At 38.3% G+C, this 19,699-nt stretch overlaps 1 protein-coding gene and 1 long non-coding RNA gene across 5 annotated transcripts in view; one reads left to right on the forward strand and one right to left on the reverse strand.

Annotated features, from left to right (window-relative positions):
* The window catches only part of LOC102653941, an 84,384-nt gene that overhangs the window by 48,493 nt on the left and 16,192 nt on the right, over positions 1-19,699 (forward strand). The gene's annotated exons all lie outside the window — the stretch shown is intronic.
* Positions 1-19,699, reverse strand: part of LOC408645 (glutamate receptor, ionotropic, kainate 2) — a 218,096-nt gene that overhangs the window by 20,014 nt on the left and 178,383 nt on the right. For all 4 annotated transcript variants that reach the window (XM_016910874.2, XM_006571433.3, XM_026446071.1 and 1 more), the window contains 3 exons: positions 11,155-11,322; positions 3,978-3,998; positions 3,394-3,546 (listed from right to left, as the gene is read on the reverse strand). In XM_016910874.2, coding sequence (XP_016766363.1) covers positions 3,394-3,546; positions 3,978-3,998; positions 11,155-11,322 — 342 coding nt within the window. The remainder of the gene's footprint in view (positions 1-3,393; positions 3,547-3,977; positions 3,999-11,154; positions 11,323-19,699) is intronic.

Here is a 19,699-nt window from a genome sequence, read left to right on the forward strand (position 1 = left end):
ATATACGTGTATGCATAATACCTTAATCGCGTTCATCGTTCATTCCATGTTCAAATCTCATATTTTGAACGTAATAACGTGATTTCATAATATTCGCGCTATTTATTTTTCTTTTTTTTTTTCGTTGAAAATGAAATATACGCACGCCAATTATTCGAATTGGACGGAAAAGGATATCGGTTCGTTACGCGATTCGATTCGCAGGGAAGAAATCGGTTTTGCGCGTCAGGGACGTTTTCGATTTTCGTTTTATCGCGCTCCCAATTAAAATTGCTTGTTAGACAACAACAAACCGGAAAACTTTAACCATCGTTATCTCGAAATAGTTTTCGGGAAGCGCGCTCGTAGCCCGTAGCCGAGGCTGAATCGTGGCAACTATTCTATCAGGAACTTTACGCTTAAGATAGTGATGCTTTAAGCGATTAGGCCGCGAACATTAACGATATTCAAAACGGCCAGACCGCTAGAGTGCTGCATTACAGTTAATAATGCACCCGGATAGCTGTGTAAGCTCGTTAAAGATCACTTGCTACGTCATAATTATATTTTCTAAGCGTTTTCGTTTGTTCTCCTTTTTTTTCGAGTTACATCTTTGAAACTTAGATGTAAGTCGCATGGTTGCATTAGAAAAAAATGTATATTTGATAAATTTTCAAATTACAAGCATTATTCTCAGTTCATTGGAGAGATTCATTTGAGACTAAAATTCGAAAATATCTCTATTTCGAAATCATTGTTTCAAAGTAATTTCACGGTCCGTCAAATTTCAAATCTAAATTCTCGATACTGCAATATCCCGATATACCAAATATTCCGGAATTCCAATATTCCGAAAGGAATAATCATCGTCTTCCAATTAATAATCTTGCTATCACTTCCGTCCAAGAGGGTTCGATTCGCCTTCTCCAAGTACAGGTTACTCGGTCAGGATTTGAACTTCGGCCAACCGTGTCCCTGGTAGATTCGTAGACGTCACGAACGTCATCATAGATTCACGGTCGCAAAACCACCAACCATAATTTGTCAACGGAAGGACGGCTTCGTTTAACCCGGAACGTAACTTTCCATTGTTCGACGAACAATCGCGAACAGTTGGAGGGAAATGTTCGTGTCATCCTTGCGATTCCCCTTAATTCACGACTGAGAATCCTCTTCCTTTTTCCAAGAATAATAAATTTACTATTTCTTCTTTTTTTTTTTTTTTCTTACCATAATATCATCCCAACTATATAATCCGAGCATAAACTCAAGATATTAAAGAAAATTAAAAAGAAAAAAGAGATATTAAAGAAGATTATTCGTCGCAAATTAATCGATGATGATATCTTGGAATTAAATTGTCACAAATTTCGTCACAATATTCTCCGTCGACTGGACTTTCGATTGAACTTCTAATTATTCATCTAATCCTTAAACATATACACTCGTATACCCAATCATCCCTTCTCGATACGCTGTCCAATATTTTCCACGGGCAAATAAGTTTCTCAATTTACCAAATACAATCTCGAAGCAAGTGTGGCGCGGCACGGAAAGGCACACTTTCCATAATTCCGCGCCGTGTTTGCATTTACACACGACGGTATTCGCGGCGTTCGTTAATAAACACAGGATCCCTCTCAGAGCCAGGCAGAGAGGGACAGTGCGATTAAACATATCGTTATAATGGCTTATTACGTTACCGGGACGGTCGATCGATGCCCACAATTCCGCGAAATTAATTTCCCCCTTCTGCGCGATAAACCTACTACCCTCCTCTCTCCTCTCTCTCTCTCGCTCTCTCTATTCGCGTCGATACGAAACATTCGCAGCAACCATTCGCAAGATACTTATCGATAACGGAACGGAATTGTTGCGTATCAATTTGCGCGGATACGTTTTTGTCGCGATCAGCTCGGTTTCGAAACGGTTCGCACCACCACCGACAAACCTCTAATTACGCGGTGGTGCAATTAGGTCGGTCGCACGCGGCTCGACCAGTATCCCGCTTTGCATATTTCGTGCCAATTCCAAGATTTTTTTCTCCCTCCTGGGAAAAAGATGTCTCGATTGTACGTGTTGACCGTGTGTATATATATATATATATATATTCTCCGTTTTAATGCCAGATACATGTGCGAGCAGATATGCATTTTTCGGAAAATAGTTGGCGAGGATGTCGCGGTTCACCGGTTTCAGATCGCGAGGATGATAACGGAGAATGCATTGGTTACTGTGTTATAGAATAGTGAATATGTATGAGGTATAGGAAAGAGTAAATTGGTGGAAGATTCTTTTTTTCTCTCTCTCTTTCTCTCTCCTTTTTTTCTCCCAATGTTTGCATTGCGGTTTGGTTCGAATCGGTTTGGTTTTTGGGCGTGATTGATTTTAGAATTGATCTTTATGATTTTTTTATATTCGGACGAATATATTTTTGTGGTTGTCGGGGGAAAAATATGTAATTATGCAAGGGAGAATTTTTTAATAGCATCGATTTTTATTGTTAAATTAATTTTATATTACTTGTGTTATTGTAAAAAATGTATTATAGTTTCGAAATATATTTTGATTGGGGTAAATCCTAACGAAAAACGTTAATTAAATTAGTGGAATAATATAAAGAAAGAAAGAATAGCCGGTTAACGTATCAATTATAAATTCGAATAAATTCACTTTTTTCCCCGCTGAAAAAAATCCCGATTTCGATAAAATACGAGAAACGAGATAATAAGTCATAAGTGGTGAACGTGAAAATCTCAATTTACACGAAAATGGCTTGAACGTGACAAATTATCCCTAATTTCGCGAAATTAAGTGATTTCGTCGCAAATTGCACTTTTCAATTTTGAAAATTTTACCGAGATTTCATTATTCCCCGCGAGAATAATGCGATGGTTTTGATGAGTGTTATCGCAAAGCCCGCGAGAAAGGAGGGAGGGAAAAAAAAAAAAAAAAAAATAGCTGCAACGTTCGAAAGCAAGCAAGTTAATCTGAGAATTTCCTCGTCCCATTGCACCATTTCTTTTTTCTTTTTCTCTTTACGCCAATTACGTCATAGGCTCCCATCGGAACGTCATCGTGACGTGAACATCGTTTCTCCTGGACCGTCGTTCCACTCCGTTTTCAATTGGATCTTTTCCAACGATATCGCGATAGAATTAAGGCACCGATGGAATTTTCTCCCCCCACGCCCCTTTTCACATGCGACATCGTATAAAGCAGACGCTCTTTGAACGCCTTTCTCGTCGAACAATCGTGGGAATATCGCGACAGATTTTTCCTCCATTTTCCTTTGGAACGAAAGAGAAAAATAAGATTCCTCGCGCACGTTAAATCTATTTTTCGTAGATGCGATTCAGCTTTGCCGATGCTGTGGATGACTTTTCATGTGTCACACGTAGCTTAAATACTTACGATTTTCATATAATTGATGAGCGAATACCCATGAGGCCAGGTATCGGTTGACTCGCACGAGAGTGGCTTGATGTCGATCTGCTGGGACGTATCCAAATCGTGCAACGCTTTCGCGAATAGGTGCACAGCGTCGTACATTAACGATGTTTCAGTCTAGAAGACAAGTTTCAGTCTTTGAGACAAATAATAAAAGGGAATAATTTAATAGCTTAAGGATGAAATAAAATGAACAATCAGGAAACATTTCTCAATTTGATCAATTTCATAAGCTTTATCAACGTTTAATTTTCGTCTTTGTTTCCATGGCATTTAAATTGTTTCTCGAAGCGTGAATTAAAAAAGCCACTTCACGTTATCGCTCCGTTTCGGATATAGGCAATATTTTCACAGGATTTTACGAGACCATTCTACAGTCATTTATCTTTATAATAGATCTGGAAAATCACATTTGTTTCGCGCGCATGTACAACGTGATCTGATAGTTAAGGGAAAATTAGTCTAAGTTGAAAATTTATACTATTTTCTTCTTTCTTTTTTTTTGATATTTATAGTCTTACTGTATAATATGGATTAATAATTCTTACCTTTATGCAGGTGAGGTTGTTCTGCTCCACGTAAACATGAAACAAAATATTAACAAATATAATAAAATACGAAATATTAATTTTTAAAAAAAATTGCATACAAAATCTTAATTTCACAACTATTATTGTAGAATTATAACTAAAAATTCATAATAAATATTAATTTTTTTACGAAAACCATTCGATTATTTTAAAATTATAAAAAGTATTTGTATTTGTTTCTTTAATAAATCTATATCATTGTAAAAAAACAGTTAAGACATTTTCTCTCGTTCAATTATACTATTGTTAAAAAATTTCGCGTCAAAACTAACCACTAGTTTTTATAATGTTGAAGAATGAGAAACATATTTCATTGGGAATAAATCGAAAAAAATGTTAGAAATAAACGATTGTTAATGTTTTTCGCGCATTCGATCGAGGATTAATTGCCTTTCGATGCGAGTAATCGTGAGTAGAATGCGGCAAATGAGAACGTTTATCATGGAAAATGATCACGAATCGTGGGATAAATACGACGAATAACAGACATTTCCTGCCTGTACTTAGAATTGTCGATAGCAACACGCGCGTACTAATTTATCAGTAATTCGACAAGATACTCTGATCAATTGTCACGTGCACGCGATCCTATTTAATTAATTAATGCGATTTTGTTAAATTGGCGTCCCTGATATCCGAGTAGACGCGAAAATCGAAACTTTCTAAAAATTATGTATTTATAATGACATCGATTTATATATATGGTCGTTGAGCTGCAATTTGATGCGACATTTGCATTTGAAATTAATAATTTGTAGGAGACAGAATTCAAATAAATCAAATCAATTGTTATTATTTTTTTTTTGACAATATTCATTTTGTTACGATACTTAATTCAATCATTTTTATTTCGATATTATTACGAGACACTTTATACACACTCGCTATTTCTTTATTATTACAAACACTGTTACAAACTACTACTATTTTCCTTTGACACCATGTTAGGTACCGCTTCGAGGAACGAGTTGCTTGAATTTAAACATGACGTCAAATTAAATAACTCGTCTTGCGAGCACAATCGACTAAAAGACAAGCAACTTGACTTGGCGAAGAACATGGCGAAGTCAAATAAGCCTTGATTAACTTGAACGACGAATGTAATAAAAATATGCAAAAATGTTGGAAATGGAAAGAACCTTAAAACTGTAAAACTGTGTAGTTACCACATCGGTAAGTTCTTTTGTCAAGCGAGTATCGACGTTACACAAAAGTACCAATAACCGATGGTCATAAAGGAAATTCGCGGAACACAGTCGAAGGGCAAATTGAATTTGGCGGGCGTCGATACACCGTCGATCGGTGAATAGTGTCGAGGGGTGAATCGAGCTCTAACCGGCGTGGAAGCTTCCACGAATTGTTCGATAAAAAGGGACGAGGATTTTTATCGAAACAATACACGCACGAAATGCACGCGGATTGCTTATTATCGGATTCCATTCGGTTCAATCGGTTGGCCTACGCCGTCACTCTGGCAGCTTCTTTTTTATCGATCGAGCGATCTAAATTCCGATCAACTTTTCCAGATCCGTCTTTGTTCGCGAGCATAAGTGGCCTCGAGATTTATGCCATGTATTCGGAGAAAATCTTTCGTTATTAACGGTCACTGAACCCCATTAAACCAAATAAAAAAATTCTAGGATGATGCTAGATGGCTGCTTTTGATGTTTAAACTGTATATATATATTAATCTATCCTAGCCTAGTAGAAATGTAACGTGACTTTAAATCGAAGGATAATATATTTCAGACACGATTGACTCAGTCCAGCATTATTTTACGATCGAGAAAATTTACGATTTATCTCTGATTATCATCGAATTTTTGTACGATATTAACCAATTTCGAGGGATTTCCTCGAACTTGAGGATCTTTTATTAAAAATTAAGGAAAAATCTAATTAAAACTTCGCTAGGAACGATACTTCGTGATACCTTGATCGTCTGATACAACAAATGGATAGTTTCTTTGTAACAACGTATCTGACACGATCATCTACATTACGAGAGACCCAGCTCTCGTACAGACACGCGTATCCCACTTGTAATACACTTATCGTTAAGAAAATACACCACTTGTTACGATATCTGTCGAAGAGCATTCTACATACGCTTATCGAGTATCACCACAACAGTATCGCGAGCGCGAACAGCCTCTACCCGATTAATTTTCAACGATACTTATCTCGACTCTCTGGTCATTGAATTATACATTCGCAAAATAATTACAATGCGAGAAACAATTCTCGCGAATTAATTTTCCGAGACTATTCAATTATTTCGTCGAGATGGATCGACTTATCCCGATGAAAGGGTTGAAATATATACGAGTTCAAAAACAATTTCTACTTTTCCGAAAGAAAATTGTTTTCCTTTTATTCGACAAAGTATCGTAACTGGTTACCAAGCAAGCGTCCGCCTCCTTCCAACCGCGATCTCTCCTCTTTCGACGCTCCAAGATCGGTCACGTACCATCATTTACTCACATCCGCTCAATTTTCCCGCATCCATGTGCACGTATTTACATACTCGTCGGCGCTCGCCTAGCCGGCGACTCGTACGGAATCGCTAATACCCTCTCTCCCCCCTCCCCCCCTTTCGCTGCAGCAACCTTCGTTGCTCCTTTTCATCCACGATCTCCGATCCTCTTCCATCTATCCTTCTCTCGATCCATTTCCACCCTTCTCTCTCTTCCTCTCTCTCCTCCTCCCTTAGTCTCACGAGTAACAACTTTCTGTTACCGTGTAATTGAACTGAATTACAGCGAACAATAATCGCGATTTCGTATTCGCCGAACCATTCGCCCTGTTTCTCCACGCCGATCGAAATCCTCTTCGAATCCTCTTCGAATCGTGAAATTAGAACGGTTTTTTTTATTATATTTTCTTCTTATTATCATTCTTTCACTTTTTCTTCTTCTTCTTCTTCTTCTTCTACTTCTTCTTTCTTTTTCTCGTTTTTTCGAACGGATCTTTAAATCAGAGGCAGCGTGGAAAGGATCTCTCTCGCGAGATAAATCGGGTTAATTGTACGTGGAAAGAATACAAACTTCTTTGGTTCTCTCTCGTCACGGGTGGAACTCTCTCCACGAGCGGCAACTTTCTCGAATGTTCAATGAATAAATCAGTCCAGTTATGAGGAGTAGCTCTTTAACCCGAGACAAGTTCGTCCGAGGACTTCCCCTTGAACATCCTTTTTCGCGGAGTTTTCCACGGCGGCCTGGCCCTCTTGCCAGCAATAATGGACGAGATGTCGGGCCGGTGCAAATTATTTCCTCTTTTCTCGCAACGATGAATTTCAATCGCAACGATTCTCGAGCGGAGTCGAACAGTTGATGAGTGTTGATCGACGTTCTTTCTCTCCTCTTGTGCGATTGAAGGAGAGATATAGAAAATCCATACTTAAAGAAACTGGATCTCCTCTCCATTAAAATTTGATACAAAAAGAGAACAAAATCCGTCGAAACCTAGAAATTAAAATTAATAAGAAAATTGAATTGATTTTGGAAGAGCAAAGAACGACTTCTTATATCTCTATCTTCGAAAAAAATTACCCTATTTCTCTTCCATCCCGCTAAACGCGACCCGTAATAAATTCTTTCGAGGAAGAATACCCAGCCTTCGATTGCCTTTTCCCATAAGAAGAAGAAGAAGTCTTTGTAAGTGACCGCGACGTGGGGTCTTTTTATCGCGGCTTCCGGGTGCGTGGCATGAATCGATATCTACCGCTGTCCCGTTGACAAAAGGACGATTCCTTTTCGAGAAAGGAGAATAAACCCGATTCACTCGTCGAAAACGAGATTGTCCTCTTCGAGGAAGGAGCGATTGCCGAAATTTTTTAACGAAGTTTTGGACGTTTGGAGACAAAAAGAAAGGAAGAAGAAAAGAGAAAGGGAGAAGGGAGAGAAAAAGGGCATCCTCAAGTGCGCGGCCATCGGTGACTAGAGACTTCCGTGGGGGGTCGTTTTCTTCGCGTTATGAACGGGTCAGGGATCAAACAAACGTGCCTCCACGGGGGAAAGAAATGAATGGAGGGTATAGGAAAAGGCAGAAAGGCCGTAGGTAAAAAGATATAAAGCTCGGCAACCTTAGAATCCCCCGGGGTGCCTTCCAGCGGTTCCAGAGAGCCTCCATTATTTAACCCCTCTCTCACACTAGCAGCCAGGCTCCGGTGATCTCGTTCAATTGTTTGCGCTTTCATAGGTGAACCTGTGTGATCTTATTTTCCGCGTTTCCATCGCCGATGCCCGGCCTTATCCAAAAGGGACCCCTCCCTATCGAGTTGGGATACCTTCGGGGTATTCGTCTAATTGAACAAAGAGTGATTTATTTATATATATACGAAATTTTTGTTTTTCCATAATTTTGGATAAGATTTAACTTCATCTACGGAAATATACACGTATCTTCTCTTCTCGTTTCGTGATCGCGAGATATCGTTATCGAATCTTTCAATCGAAGAAAAATTTATATATATTGTTTTATATAGATATAAAGTGATAAAATTTGTAAGTTTGGATAAAATCCTATTTTCCTTAATTGCGAAGCTCGAAGTGACGTGTGAACAAAATTAGATTTCGAAGAGAAACGTTAAGATCGTTGCATCAAATCCGCCTCGGTGTATCTAGACTCGGTTGCAAAAAAAAAAAAAGAAAAAAAGTTTGGCTTGGAAGTTTGCGAGAACGTGCGAGAGCGCCGATGCAATTTAACCTTTTTAAGGTGGTGGAACGTTGGCGTTGCTCGCGACAGATGTTGCTTCCCACCGGGATGCCGAACGTCCAAATCCGCTGCTCAACTTTTCCGCGGTTCATGCCAGATGCGCGCAATGATATAATCTGCCTTCGTGATGCCGGCTCACGATTCGTCCGAACAACCGCCAATTAACTGCGTAATCCGGAACTTGTTTGCGTTCCGCGCCTGATAGTTGGAAGAAGAAATATCCTGTGGGTTGCGACGAAAATGAAACTCGTATGGAAGGGAATAATATAATTTAAAACTGGAATAATATAATTTATTATATTTATCAATTTATATAATTGGTTAAAAAAAAAGTTAGAGAGAAATTTTATTTATAGTTGGAAAGCGATGAAAGAGGATATAAGTGTGAACTATTAAATTTTTATTTATGTTTTTACGAGAAGAATTGTCTCGAAAGAAATTTTTATCATCGAATAAAACAACGGGTAAAATATCTCTTTTATATGTATATAAAGGACAAATTTTAAAATGTTTTTTTATTTTTTTTCTTTTTTTTTTTACGAAGTAGAAAATTCTCTCGATAAAATGTGAAATAAAATGTCGAATAGGGGAGCCACCATTCTTTCACGGACAATTGTATCATCGATCGATTTTAGTAATTCTCCTCGTCGCATTTCACCAATCGAAGCAAACAGAGAAAATAGGGGCTATCTAATGGGAGTACAAGCGCATGTGTACATACGTATATGTATATGTATATATATATATATTACACATTCGCACACGTACGCGTAATACGATGTCATTTCGTTAGCGGATTTATATGTGGCAGAGTGAGGAACACATTAAGAGGAAGTAGGTAAATTGCATAGGCAATTTCCGCAGCGAAACTCTCACGATCAATCGAGTACTGCAATTGGTTACTAGAATTTGGAATTTGGTCCACAGAAGCAACGCTTTATTCTTTTTTCCTTAATTTTTCATTTTCAAATTATAAAGTATTTCGTATACGTCGAATATAAAAATTTTATTGCATTTTTGCAATTTCCTACATAAAAAAAGAAATTTTTCTTCGTCGTTACTAACGAAAAAATAAAATAAACGAAGAATGAATCGCTAAATCCCTCTCGATAGAATTATCGCAATTTCTCAAGGAGAAGAAAGTCTTCTTACCACTTATTCTTCCGACGATAAAGAATCGAATTCGAAAATTCAATTGTCATTTCATCTTACCGATACTTCCACTCTTCTTGTACAACATCCCCTTGTACACTTTACGAGAAACTCAATTTCCCACGACGCCAACCTTTCAACGCGTAATATCGTATTACAATACATATATATATATATTCGAAAGATCCAATCGACTTATTCTCGGTCAAATGTGAGCGAGGTGGAGAGGAGGAGGAGGAAGAGAAGATGTGGGGCCCGTCTCGAAGAAGAAGGATCGATGCTGCTGTCAAAGGTGGTTTACGCGAAGAATGCAAAATTAGAGAGAGAGTTATTACAGAGGTATTATATAGGTCTGATGTAAAGCGGGCAGCGGCAGTTTCGATTCGCGATCTTCTCATTTGCATGCATACGGGCGGGCCTGATGAGTTCGAGCAGGCTCGTTCAACGAGAAAATTACATCGACACCGCAACCCTGTAACTGTTAAAATCCTTCGCGTTGACGACGTGTCGCGACGCTAATTAAGTTTGCACGCGTGCAAATTTTGCGCTTCCGCGGGGAAAACAAACAAACCCCTCTCCCTTCTCCTCCTCCTCCCCCGACAATGTCGAATCTCCGCGCTTCTGTTAATGTTCACGTTTGAGAGGGAGTTAAAATCGATCTGATAACATTGCGCCTTGAAAGCAAACGGAAAATTAATAAGGGAGTGCTCGAATAAGGAGAAAATATGAATTTTTTATTATTTATTACAATTTATTATTTCAAACGAATTTTTAAAGTAGGAAGAACGATTGAAATCCAATTCTATATGCGTCCAATATTGTTAATAAAGAATCATTAATGTCGGGATTATAGATTATATTTAATGAGAAATTTTTTAAACACCTTCTTCATTTTTACACGATCAATCGTGTACGTGATTAAAGAAGCTCAGATCTGCAAACGTAATTAATTAAATCATTATTGGATTCAAATAGATATAATACGTACGTATATTATATCGAAAAGAGTAGATCGTTTATATATAATTACTAACGTCATATTTCAACAATTCGACTAATGGGAAGTAATAAATTAATGATAGAAACTGATTTGATAAAAATTGAATAACCATGGGAATTAGTTGTAACGCGAATTCGAGAGGGAGCCGGGTGGAATACGATACACGTGGAATATTCGAAAATCAGTAACACGGTTAATCGCAACGACTGTGCGTCTAATTAATACGTAATACGAAGCGACGTACATGTATATAATATTTCATCCTACCTTGTTGGAGCTCTGCCCCATATCGAGCTCACGATTATAACGCTTCTCCCCGTAGATCCAATCTTGCACGACTTTTTGTATATCCTGTTTCTCCGGGTCCACTAATCGAAAGGCAGTGATATTGGTCCCGCCGTGCTTGAATTCCTCGAGATCGACGCTGTGTAAATCCTGGACACAAGGAATACTCGGTTCACTTTATGAATCTCTCGAATCGATCGATCGCCCCCGACCTTTCTTTCTTTCTTTCTTTTTTTTTTTTTTTGCATGCTGTTCGACCAAGAATTTTTTATTACCATCGCGCTACGAACGTTTAATATCACGACGTCCATCGACGTTTATCAGAAATACTGAGATTTATAGAACGCTCTATATGTATCCGGGAGTGGAAAAAAATTGTCGTATATCTTGCACATCGAATTATTGGTTTGAAAACGAAGGCAATTTATGTGGAACGTTTTTATATCATATGGGAGAGGAGGGGAGGAACAATCATTGCGTTTCGAAGATAAAAATTAACATTGGCCCTTAAAAAAATATAAACTGTTTTGAAAGAATGGAATTTTACATGTACAAGAGTCATGATTAATTCTAGAAAATTTTTCAAAAAATTATTCCTTTCTTTTGTCCTCTTTATTTATTGTCATTTCCTTTTCCTCTCTTCGCTCCATTTCGCTATCCGCATATAATAAGCTCTACTCCAAAATACCGTGAAAATTCGATGTTTTTCTAAAGAGAAAGATAATGCAGAGATCGCTTAAAAGCAACGCGCATAACCATAAATTTTCAAGGGATCGTTTTAAAGCGAATCTTTAAATTATAACCATCCACGTGTAAAAATAGCCGGTCATCATCGACGATCCTCGGCCGACGATTGAATCGGTTTTCTCGCCGATGGTAGTCGAAACCGTCGAACACTCGTCTCCGAGGACAGATATTACTTGGACGCGCGCCGCGTCGCCTATCAACGGAAATAGAGATATCTCGAGATGCAAGGAATGGGGAGAGCGGTTTCTCCGCCTCTAAAGCTACATCTACATCGGTGGTGGTAGCGAGCGTGATTTAAAGTCGGTTCATCCTCAAAGCGCAACTCCGCCGCCGTTTACCTTTTCGAATGCTCAAGCAGCCAGCCACGGCCATTTATTATCCTTTGTCCTGTGTCCCATGCCCGGGATAGATAAGTTTCCCTATCCGCTGTCCCTTACAATCGAACAGCCTAGCGATACACGCGAGCCCGATCGATCCGCAAGGTGATCGATCATCGCCTCGCCTCCAAGGATGTTCCTTCGCTCTTCGCGTCGCGATATTGCTTCTGGCGATACACGACACTTCCTCTTCTTCGCCCCGGTCAATAAAAGGATTTACAAAGATTTCGTCGAACATTTTCTTTCGTATCTGAATCGGTTGAAGAAGAATCCTATTGTGAGAGAGGAAAAAAAAAATGGAAAATGATCGAGATTTTTATTTCAGATTAAAACGATTATTCGCACGATCGATTTCGTCGACTATTATCCCAATGTGAGCTAGAATTACATTCTAAATCTTGGTATACGTCAGGGGAATAGGGTCCATTGTCAAGCAACAATGCTTAACCACGACACACGACTTTCAGTAGACATCCATGACAAATTTTCTCTCCATAATCTAACCTCAACGCCTGCTAACTTCACGGCATAACCTCAAAATTATTAGAGTTTGAACCAACTAAAGAACCATTAACCATTCCATGGATAATTTAATCTCTTCCTCCCCCGTTTAATCCGGACGATTGAAAACAAGGCGAAGATTCGAGTCGAGAGGAGAGCGAGCGAAGAAGCTCGTAGTGAATTAACATCGGTCAACGAAGTGGGTCCACGCTGATTCTGGACGCGGAATTATGGCAGGATAGACGCGCAGACACGGTCTCGCATTTCGAAGCTACAAATTTCATCCTGACCCACCGAATCCTGCAACGCCGACGTATTATCGCATCCTGCTGGTCATTATGGTTATTATGCTTGTTACGGTTATGATGATTGTTATCATCGTTATAGTACCGGTTCCCATTAAGCTTCTTATTACGAACGCTTAGAGAAACGTAACGCCAACCCATCAACTCTTGACTCCTTATTACCGTCGAGTTATTTAATTCACATCCACCCCTCTTGTTCTTATTTTTTTTCTCAATTTCAAAGATTCGATTACGCGGTGCAAATTGGTTTCCATTATCAATTGATTAATTTTTCTTTTTTTTTTTAAGATATACGCTTAATAAGTTGATATCGATAAAATTGGAAACCGGAGAATTTTATCTTGAAGAATAGAGTCGCTGTCTGTTTTTCTCTCGTTTTATTTTAATCGTTATAAACGAACGAGAGTAGAGAGATACAAATTATGATTCGATTATTTAATTACTAGGTATTTATCGATTAATTGAATTATTTGATCGGTGTTATGCATTATTTTTCTTTGTATTAATTCCTCTTCAAAATAAACGAGTCTATTGTTCCGATGCAAATCGTTTCGTAATATAACACGATACATAATATATACGTAAAATCAATTTTCGTAACACAATTTGTGATTCTTTGTGCGATCAAAGTAATATTCAACGTTTTACTCGAATTGGCGTATCGCCCGCTTGCTTAAGCTCTTTATTTATTTATTTATTTGTTTGTTTTTTATCGCAGCATTGAAAAATAATTATCGGCACGATTCGCTCGATTTAAACGTTTAAAAATTTTAGATATATTTTGATCCTTCGTTTCGGATGATATTTAAATAAGATATTTTTCATACGAGCTAATCGTAATTACCTAATAAATTAATTCGTAACATCAAAGAGCACGCTTTCAAGCGTGAATCAATCGAAATGTAATTAATTTATTCGTGGCAACGTGCTCCTTCTCATTGTCATCGCGATGATTAGATCCCCCCCGATGTAACAGAATCACTATGACTTTATCGATAATATATATTGGTATATAATACTATACATGATACTGTGTTCAATGGACCCGTCATCAAAGCGCGATTACAGCTCATTGCATGAAACTTATTTACGCCAAGGGTTCCGATTATTAATCCATTACACGTAGCATCGTTTAACCACCTTTGTCCACCTTTGTTTCTCATCGTCCTTTGCAAAGCCTTGAATTATATACCGAAGAAATATACCTGATCCGCGTGTTAATAATAAGAATAGAATAAAGAAGAAACGACGAATTCGTTTATATATCTCTCAAAAATAAATTCTTCTCCGTTCTATAATAACAAGTAACGATCTCTCGAAAGACAGATAATTAATCTAATCGTCTCCACCGCCAAGTATCCTACTCATTGTTCAATTATAATCGTTTTATTATTCCCCGATCGACGGATAATGAACTGAATTTCGCATAATTGTTCCCTGATCGGCAGAGGACGCGCGCTAAATTTCAGCGAAATGTCAGCGATATGAAGTTGCAATTTCATTAGATCAAAATAGAATGGAACATCGATCGTCCGATTTAACGAGAACGTGGGATGAGATCCGCTCCATTGATGGAAAAATTCAAATAATTATTTCACTTTTATTTATACTTTTCTCCTTTCGAAACAGATATATTCGTATAATCGAACAGAAGTAAGAGAATTGTTTGGTTTAATTTCTCCACTCCTGGTATCCTAGTATCTCGAGCGCGATAATGCAATGCAACACGAGTATGCAAATTCAACGTCTCGTAAATATAGCTACGTCTGACTCTAACTAAACGAGTTGTAAAAAAAGAAAAAAAGAAAAAAATGATATTTCCTGGGGCGGAATTCGAATTGCTTTTCAATCCGCGTCGTTGAAGGCTCGATTCACAGACGCGGCGTCCGTCATTTGACGACGTGGCTAAATAGCACCGAAACCGCGACAAACGAAGAAAGGGGCGTGTTCCGTGGTTAGAGTTTTCGCGCGTTTCCGTGCATGAAAAGGATACCAAGGATGCGACTGTCGAGCGAACGTGGACGATCGATAGCTATCGTTCCCCTTGATTTACACCGACCCACGCGTATCACATACGTAATTCCCGCTTTTCTTGCCGCGAGACATCCTCACGGGTTAGATAAAAATGCCGCGTATACGGTTTGAATGCGAAACGCCGTGTTCTCGCGACGCGACGTGATGTCGTTGACGTGAAAAAAGAAGAAAAAAAAAAAAAAAAGAAGGAACGTTTCGATGGTTGTATTGCATATTATATACTCGCGCGAGTATATAATAAATTTAACTTAATATTTTTGGCCTATCTTGGTTGGAATTTTGATGTATCTGTCCTAATCTGGAAGGAAGATAGATTCGATAAACGAATTAATATTTGCGAGTAGATATAGACGTTGAAAAATCAACGAGGCAGTAACTCGTTATATTCTCGTGCGAGAAGAACAACGGGGTGTCGAGTTGGAAAATAAAAAATTGCTTTAATAAATTCCGTAAATGGCGAACGAGTCGGAAGTTGTTCTCTGTCATGAATTTTCCGTTTGAATTAACGGCCGCGTAAATTTGCCCCGGTGGATTTTTATTGGAGTGGCCGCTGTGATAATAAAGATCCCCTGGTATAATAAAGGGCAATTAAATTTTTTATTTATTTGTTTATTTATTTATTTATTTATTTTTTCAAGCACTCTACATCTAGCCCTCGACTCGATGACTCCGGAACATGGTTGATTAGAGAGAAAATAAAAGCTCAACGAGTTACTAATGAAGAGGCAAATTTCTGGCGAAAACGAAGTATCCTCTAATTGAAAAACAACCTATCGAAAGTCGCGTTTTTCCTCCCCTCGCGTTTTTTTCGTTCAACTTTATTTCGTTTTGCGTTCAATCAACGTCGAAAAAAAAAAAAAAGAAAAAAAGAAAATCCTCTCGATTCCGATTAATCATTGGAATCGTGATTAATACAGAAATTTATTCCAAGTAAATGAGAATCTTCGATGATATATATTACAATTCCTATCCCCCTTTCCTCCTCCCATAAATTTATCGTTCGAAGAACGTGGAATATATAACTCGATCACCCCATTGAAATTGAATACTATCGTCTTCCTTAATAGACCTTGTCGATCTACCTACCCAATAATTAGAATTTCATTAATTCTGTTTATCGTTAGGTAACGACTGCTGTCACCCGAAACGTTCATTCGTTTCCTCGAAGGAGATCAGGTTGATGGATGAAGATCCACGTTAAGAGACCAGTTAAAGGATATAAATGAGAAGAAATAGGTTCCGGAGAGGTCGACGTTTCCACTGTCGAGGCAACATTTTATTTGGCCATCCGAGTGTATTCCTGATATTCGTCATAATTAATTTCCTCGCTGTCCCCCGCGAGATGGGATAATACGCCCGTTTCGAATTTCTTTTTATAACTTTTATCAATTAATACCGAATTCCACTTTGAACTGATCTTTCTTTCGTGACGGTTCTTTTGAAGGAAAAATACGCGACGCACTCGTGGGAATTAACTCCTCCTCCCACTAGTATTATCTGGCTCGAGTTAAACGATTTAACGAATCACGAATTACCGTTCGATTTTCATTCCCCTTTGATCTATGTTACACGATATTATCAACGCGACGAGAAAAGAGAAATTTATTCGACGCTGTGAACTTGCGTTTGACAATCTCGTTGTTTATAAATGGGATCCAATTTTAATAGCGTTCGATGGAAATATCGGGAACGAGAATCGTATCAAATTTCGATTAAATTTTTTTAATATCGGTATGTGCCTTGCGTCCCTTATTTTTCCCTCGATCGAAAAAATATTTAATTTTTAATATTATTATTACCACTCGATATTCAATAGGAAGTGTATCAAAGGCTCTAAAATTTTTTAACTCTAAATCTCGTGGCAATTATTTCTTTCCTATTTCGTATCCATAAAACAAGCGTGCACAACGGTTCAATCCGCTCACTCGATAATGAACAACGAGACGTTATTTTTTATTTTTATTTTTCCACGACCCCAGGGATCATCCTACAAATATTCCACAAATATTAAAATTGCGGTAAAATTGCTCACCAAACCTTCTCCCTGTTTCTGATTAATTTTTTTCTCAAAATCTAGCACCGCGAAGAATGACATTATAAATCTGGATATTCCTAAATAACGAGTTCACAGACAAGAGAACCGCGTTAAACTGTCTAACTACTCGATCGTTATCGATCGGTATCGCTTGTGCGTCGAGGCTCGAGTGTTATGGATGGAACAAGATCGACTCGTTTCTCCTTCTACTCTCGCGACAAATTATGCGATTACGGGTACGTTTATTACTGCGTGGTCGGCGAACGAGCAAAACGGAGTAAGAGAAAAAAAATCGATGGCCAAAAAAGGGTTGCTCCCTCGAAAGCCGTGACAAATCTTCGTCCCTTGTTCGGTGAACGCGAATCACCCCCGGAGGGTTAGAGGCATGGAAAGAATGTACTCAGTCCTCGGTCTGTCTGAACAAATACGGCCTCTAATTTACATTTTAATGGATCTAAATTGAAATCTGTTGGACGCTAGGCTTAAGATAAATCGTCGGGGAGGTTATTCAGGCTATTTACTTTTTATCCTTGCTTGCTGACTGGCGTGACCATGTTCGTGTCTGATTTCTTTCTTTTTTTTTTTTAGAAATTGCTTTTTCGAACGCGTGTCGAGGATATAATTATCGAGTAAGCAGGTGTAGGAAGGTGCAGAGAATATTAGGAAAAAAGATTTTAATTTCTCGTCGGGAAAAAAGATTATGAGTAAGATTAAGATTAAGATTTTAGTGAAAGTTATGATTTAAATGGAAATTCATAGCGTGTTTATTCTTTTTCATCGTGTTTCAGGAATTTTAATGTTATTATGATTCGTCCTTAAAGTAATTGATTATCAACAGTTAATGATTTAACCACTACGTAGTTGGTATGCATTAATGTTGAGTAAGTTCTGACAGCGTTATAGTAATTTATTAATAAGCCGCAGAGGAAGTTCGATAGGGCATTCAATGTTTAACAAGTTTCTAGTTTGCACGTTTTAATGAATTCAAATAATTAACAACCCCTGATATTATAAATTGTCGATAAAATTTTCTATATAACGTTTGCACAATCTTTAAAGCGTCGTATCAAACGCATCGAATCGATTATACTCTCGCAACTTTTAATTACGTTGTTAATTATCCTATCTATAAAATGTCAATCCCCTGTCTGGATGAGAGTAGGACGAAACAGAACGGAATTTTTTCGATAAAAAAATTAAAAGTTTCGCGTTGCAAATTTTTTAGAAAAATTGAAGAAGAGGGGGAGAAAACTTGGGAAAAAAGTGACGAAAGTATTCTCAGCGAAAACAACTTTTCGAGTATAAAATAATTATACGCCATTCGCTTGTTTTCGAGTTCGATGTCATCTGCAATTACCGGCTCTGAAAATGACCGGTGACGAGAGTAATTAAACGAGGGGAATATTCACGCGATATTAATTGCAATTAAAACCATAAAATCAGCGGCAGGCACGGATAAACATAATTTGCCGATTCTTATAACTCAGCGAGACGACTTATATACATCGGCGATTATTCAACCGGGTCAGCGATACCTCGAAGAAGCCCGACTAACCGTGGACAACGATAAATTGCTAATTACTTCGGAACGGCTCTCGAAAGCCCAGAAAATCTCTTCTCCCTTGGCTAAGCGTTTTTCACGGGGAATTGGATAAAGTTAAGCGAAAGCGATATTTTTGAAGCGTTAAAAACGTCAAGACAAATTGTAAATAATTTCTCTAGCCTATCTACTTATCAATTAAAACATACAATTATTTATAACGTAACAAATAATGCCGGTGAATGAAAACAATTAAATTGTTCTATAAAATTAACAAACAAACTTCGAAAGAAGAGGAGATCAAATTTTCTCTTTTCTTGGCCAAATTGCCATTCTACACCAATCGACTAATATTATTATCCTTGTACATATTGTCGCATATAACTCGAACCTCTCGCGGTTCTTCTTCTCCAAAAGAGAAGATCCGATCTCTCGATCGATGGCCTTCGAAATGGATGGATCGAAATCATTTGGCACGCAGGCCGGATAAACAAGATATCGGTCTTGATTTAGCGTAACGCAAGTTTATTTATGGAGCGAGGCTGATAAATGCGCGCGGCACGAATAAGAAATACCCTTGAGCGAACGAATTTTCCAATTACAAGCGAGCGACCCGCGAGAAACTAACCGCATCGGGAGAAATAATTGGTGGACGGTGGTGGTGTAGCGTGGACTTAGCGGAGAGCTGTTCTCTCCCGCCGACTCTTTTATCCCTCGTTTCTGATCGCGGCGTGAATCATTTTCTAAAGGCATCCACCGAATAATTGCGATCCCAACCTGGCCGGGGGACGAGGAGAGCCACAAATTGCCCCCTGTATTACGAGTAATTTATAATTATAAGCCACAAGGCGAACAATCTGCGCCGCCTGTTTTTCGACGCGCAACCTGTTATTTCAAGCTCTACTAAATACTTCTAGAACGACGCAGGAAAAGGAAATAGCTGCTGAAACTAACCGCGACTTATTCTTATGCCGCGTCCACATTGCAG

The sequence above is a fragment of the Apis mellifera genome, linkage group LG1, assembly GCF_003254395.2.
Source record: "Apis mellifera strain DH4 linkage group LG1, Amel_HAv3.1, whole genome shotgun sequence".
NCBI lineage: Eukaryota > Metazoa > Arthropoda > Insecta > Hymenoptera > Apidae > Apis > Apis mellifera.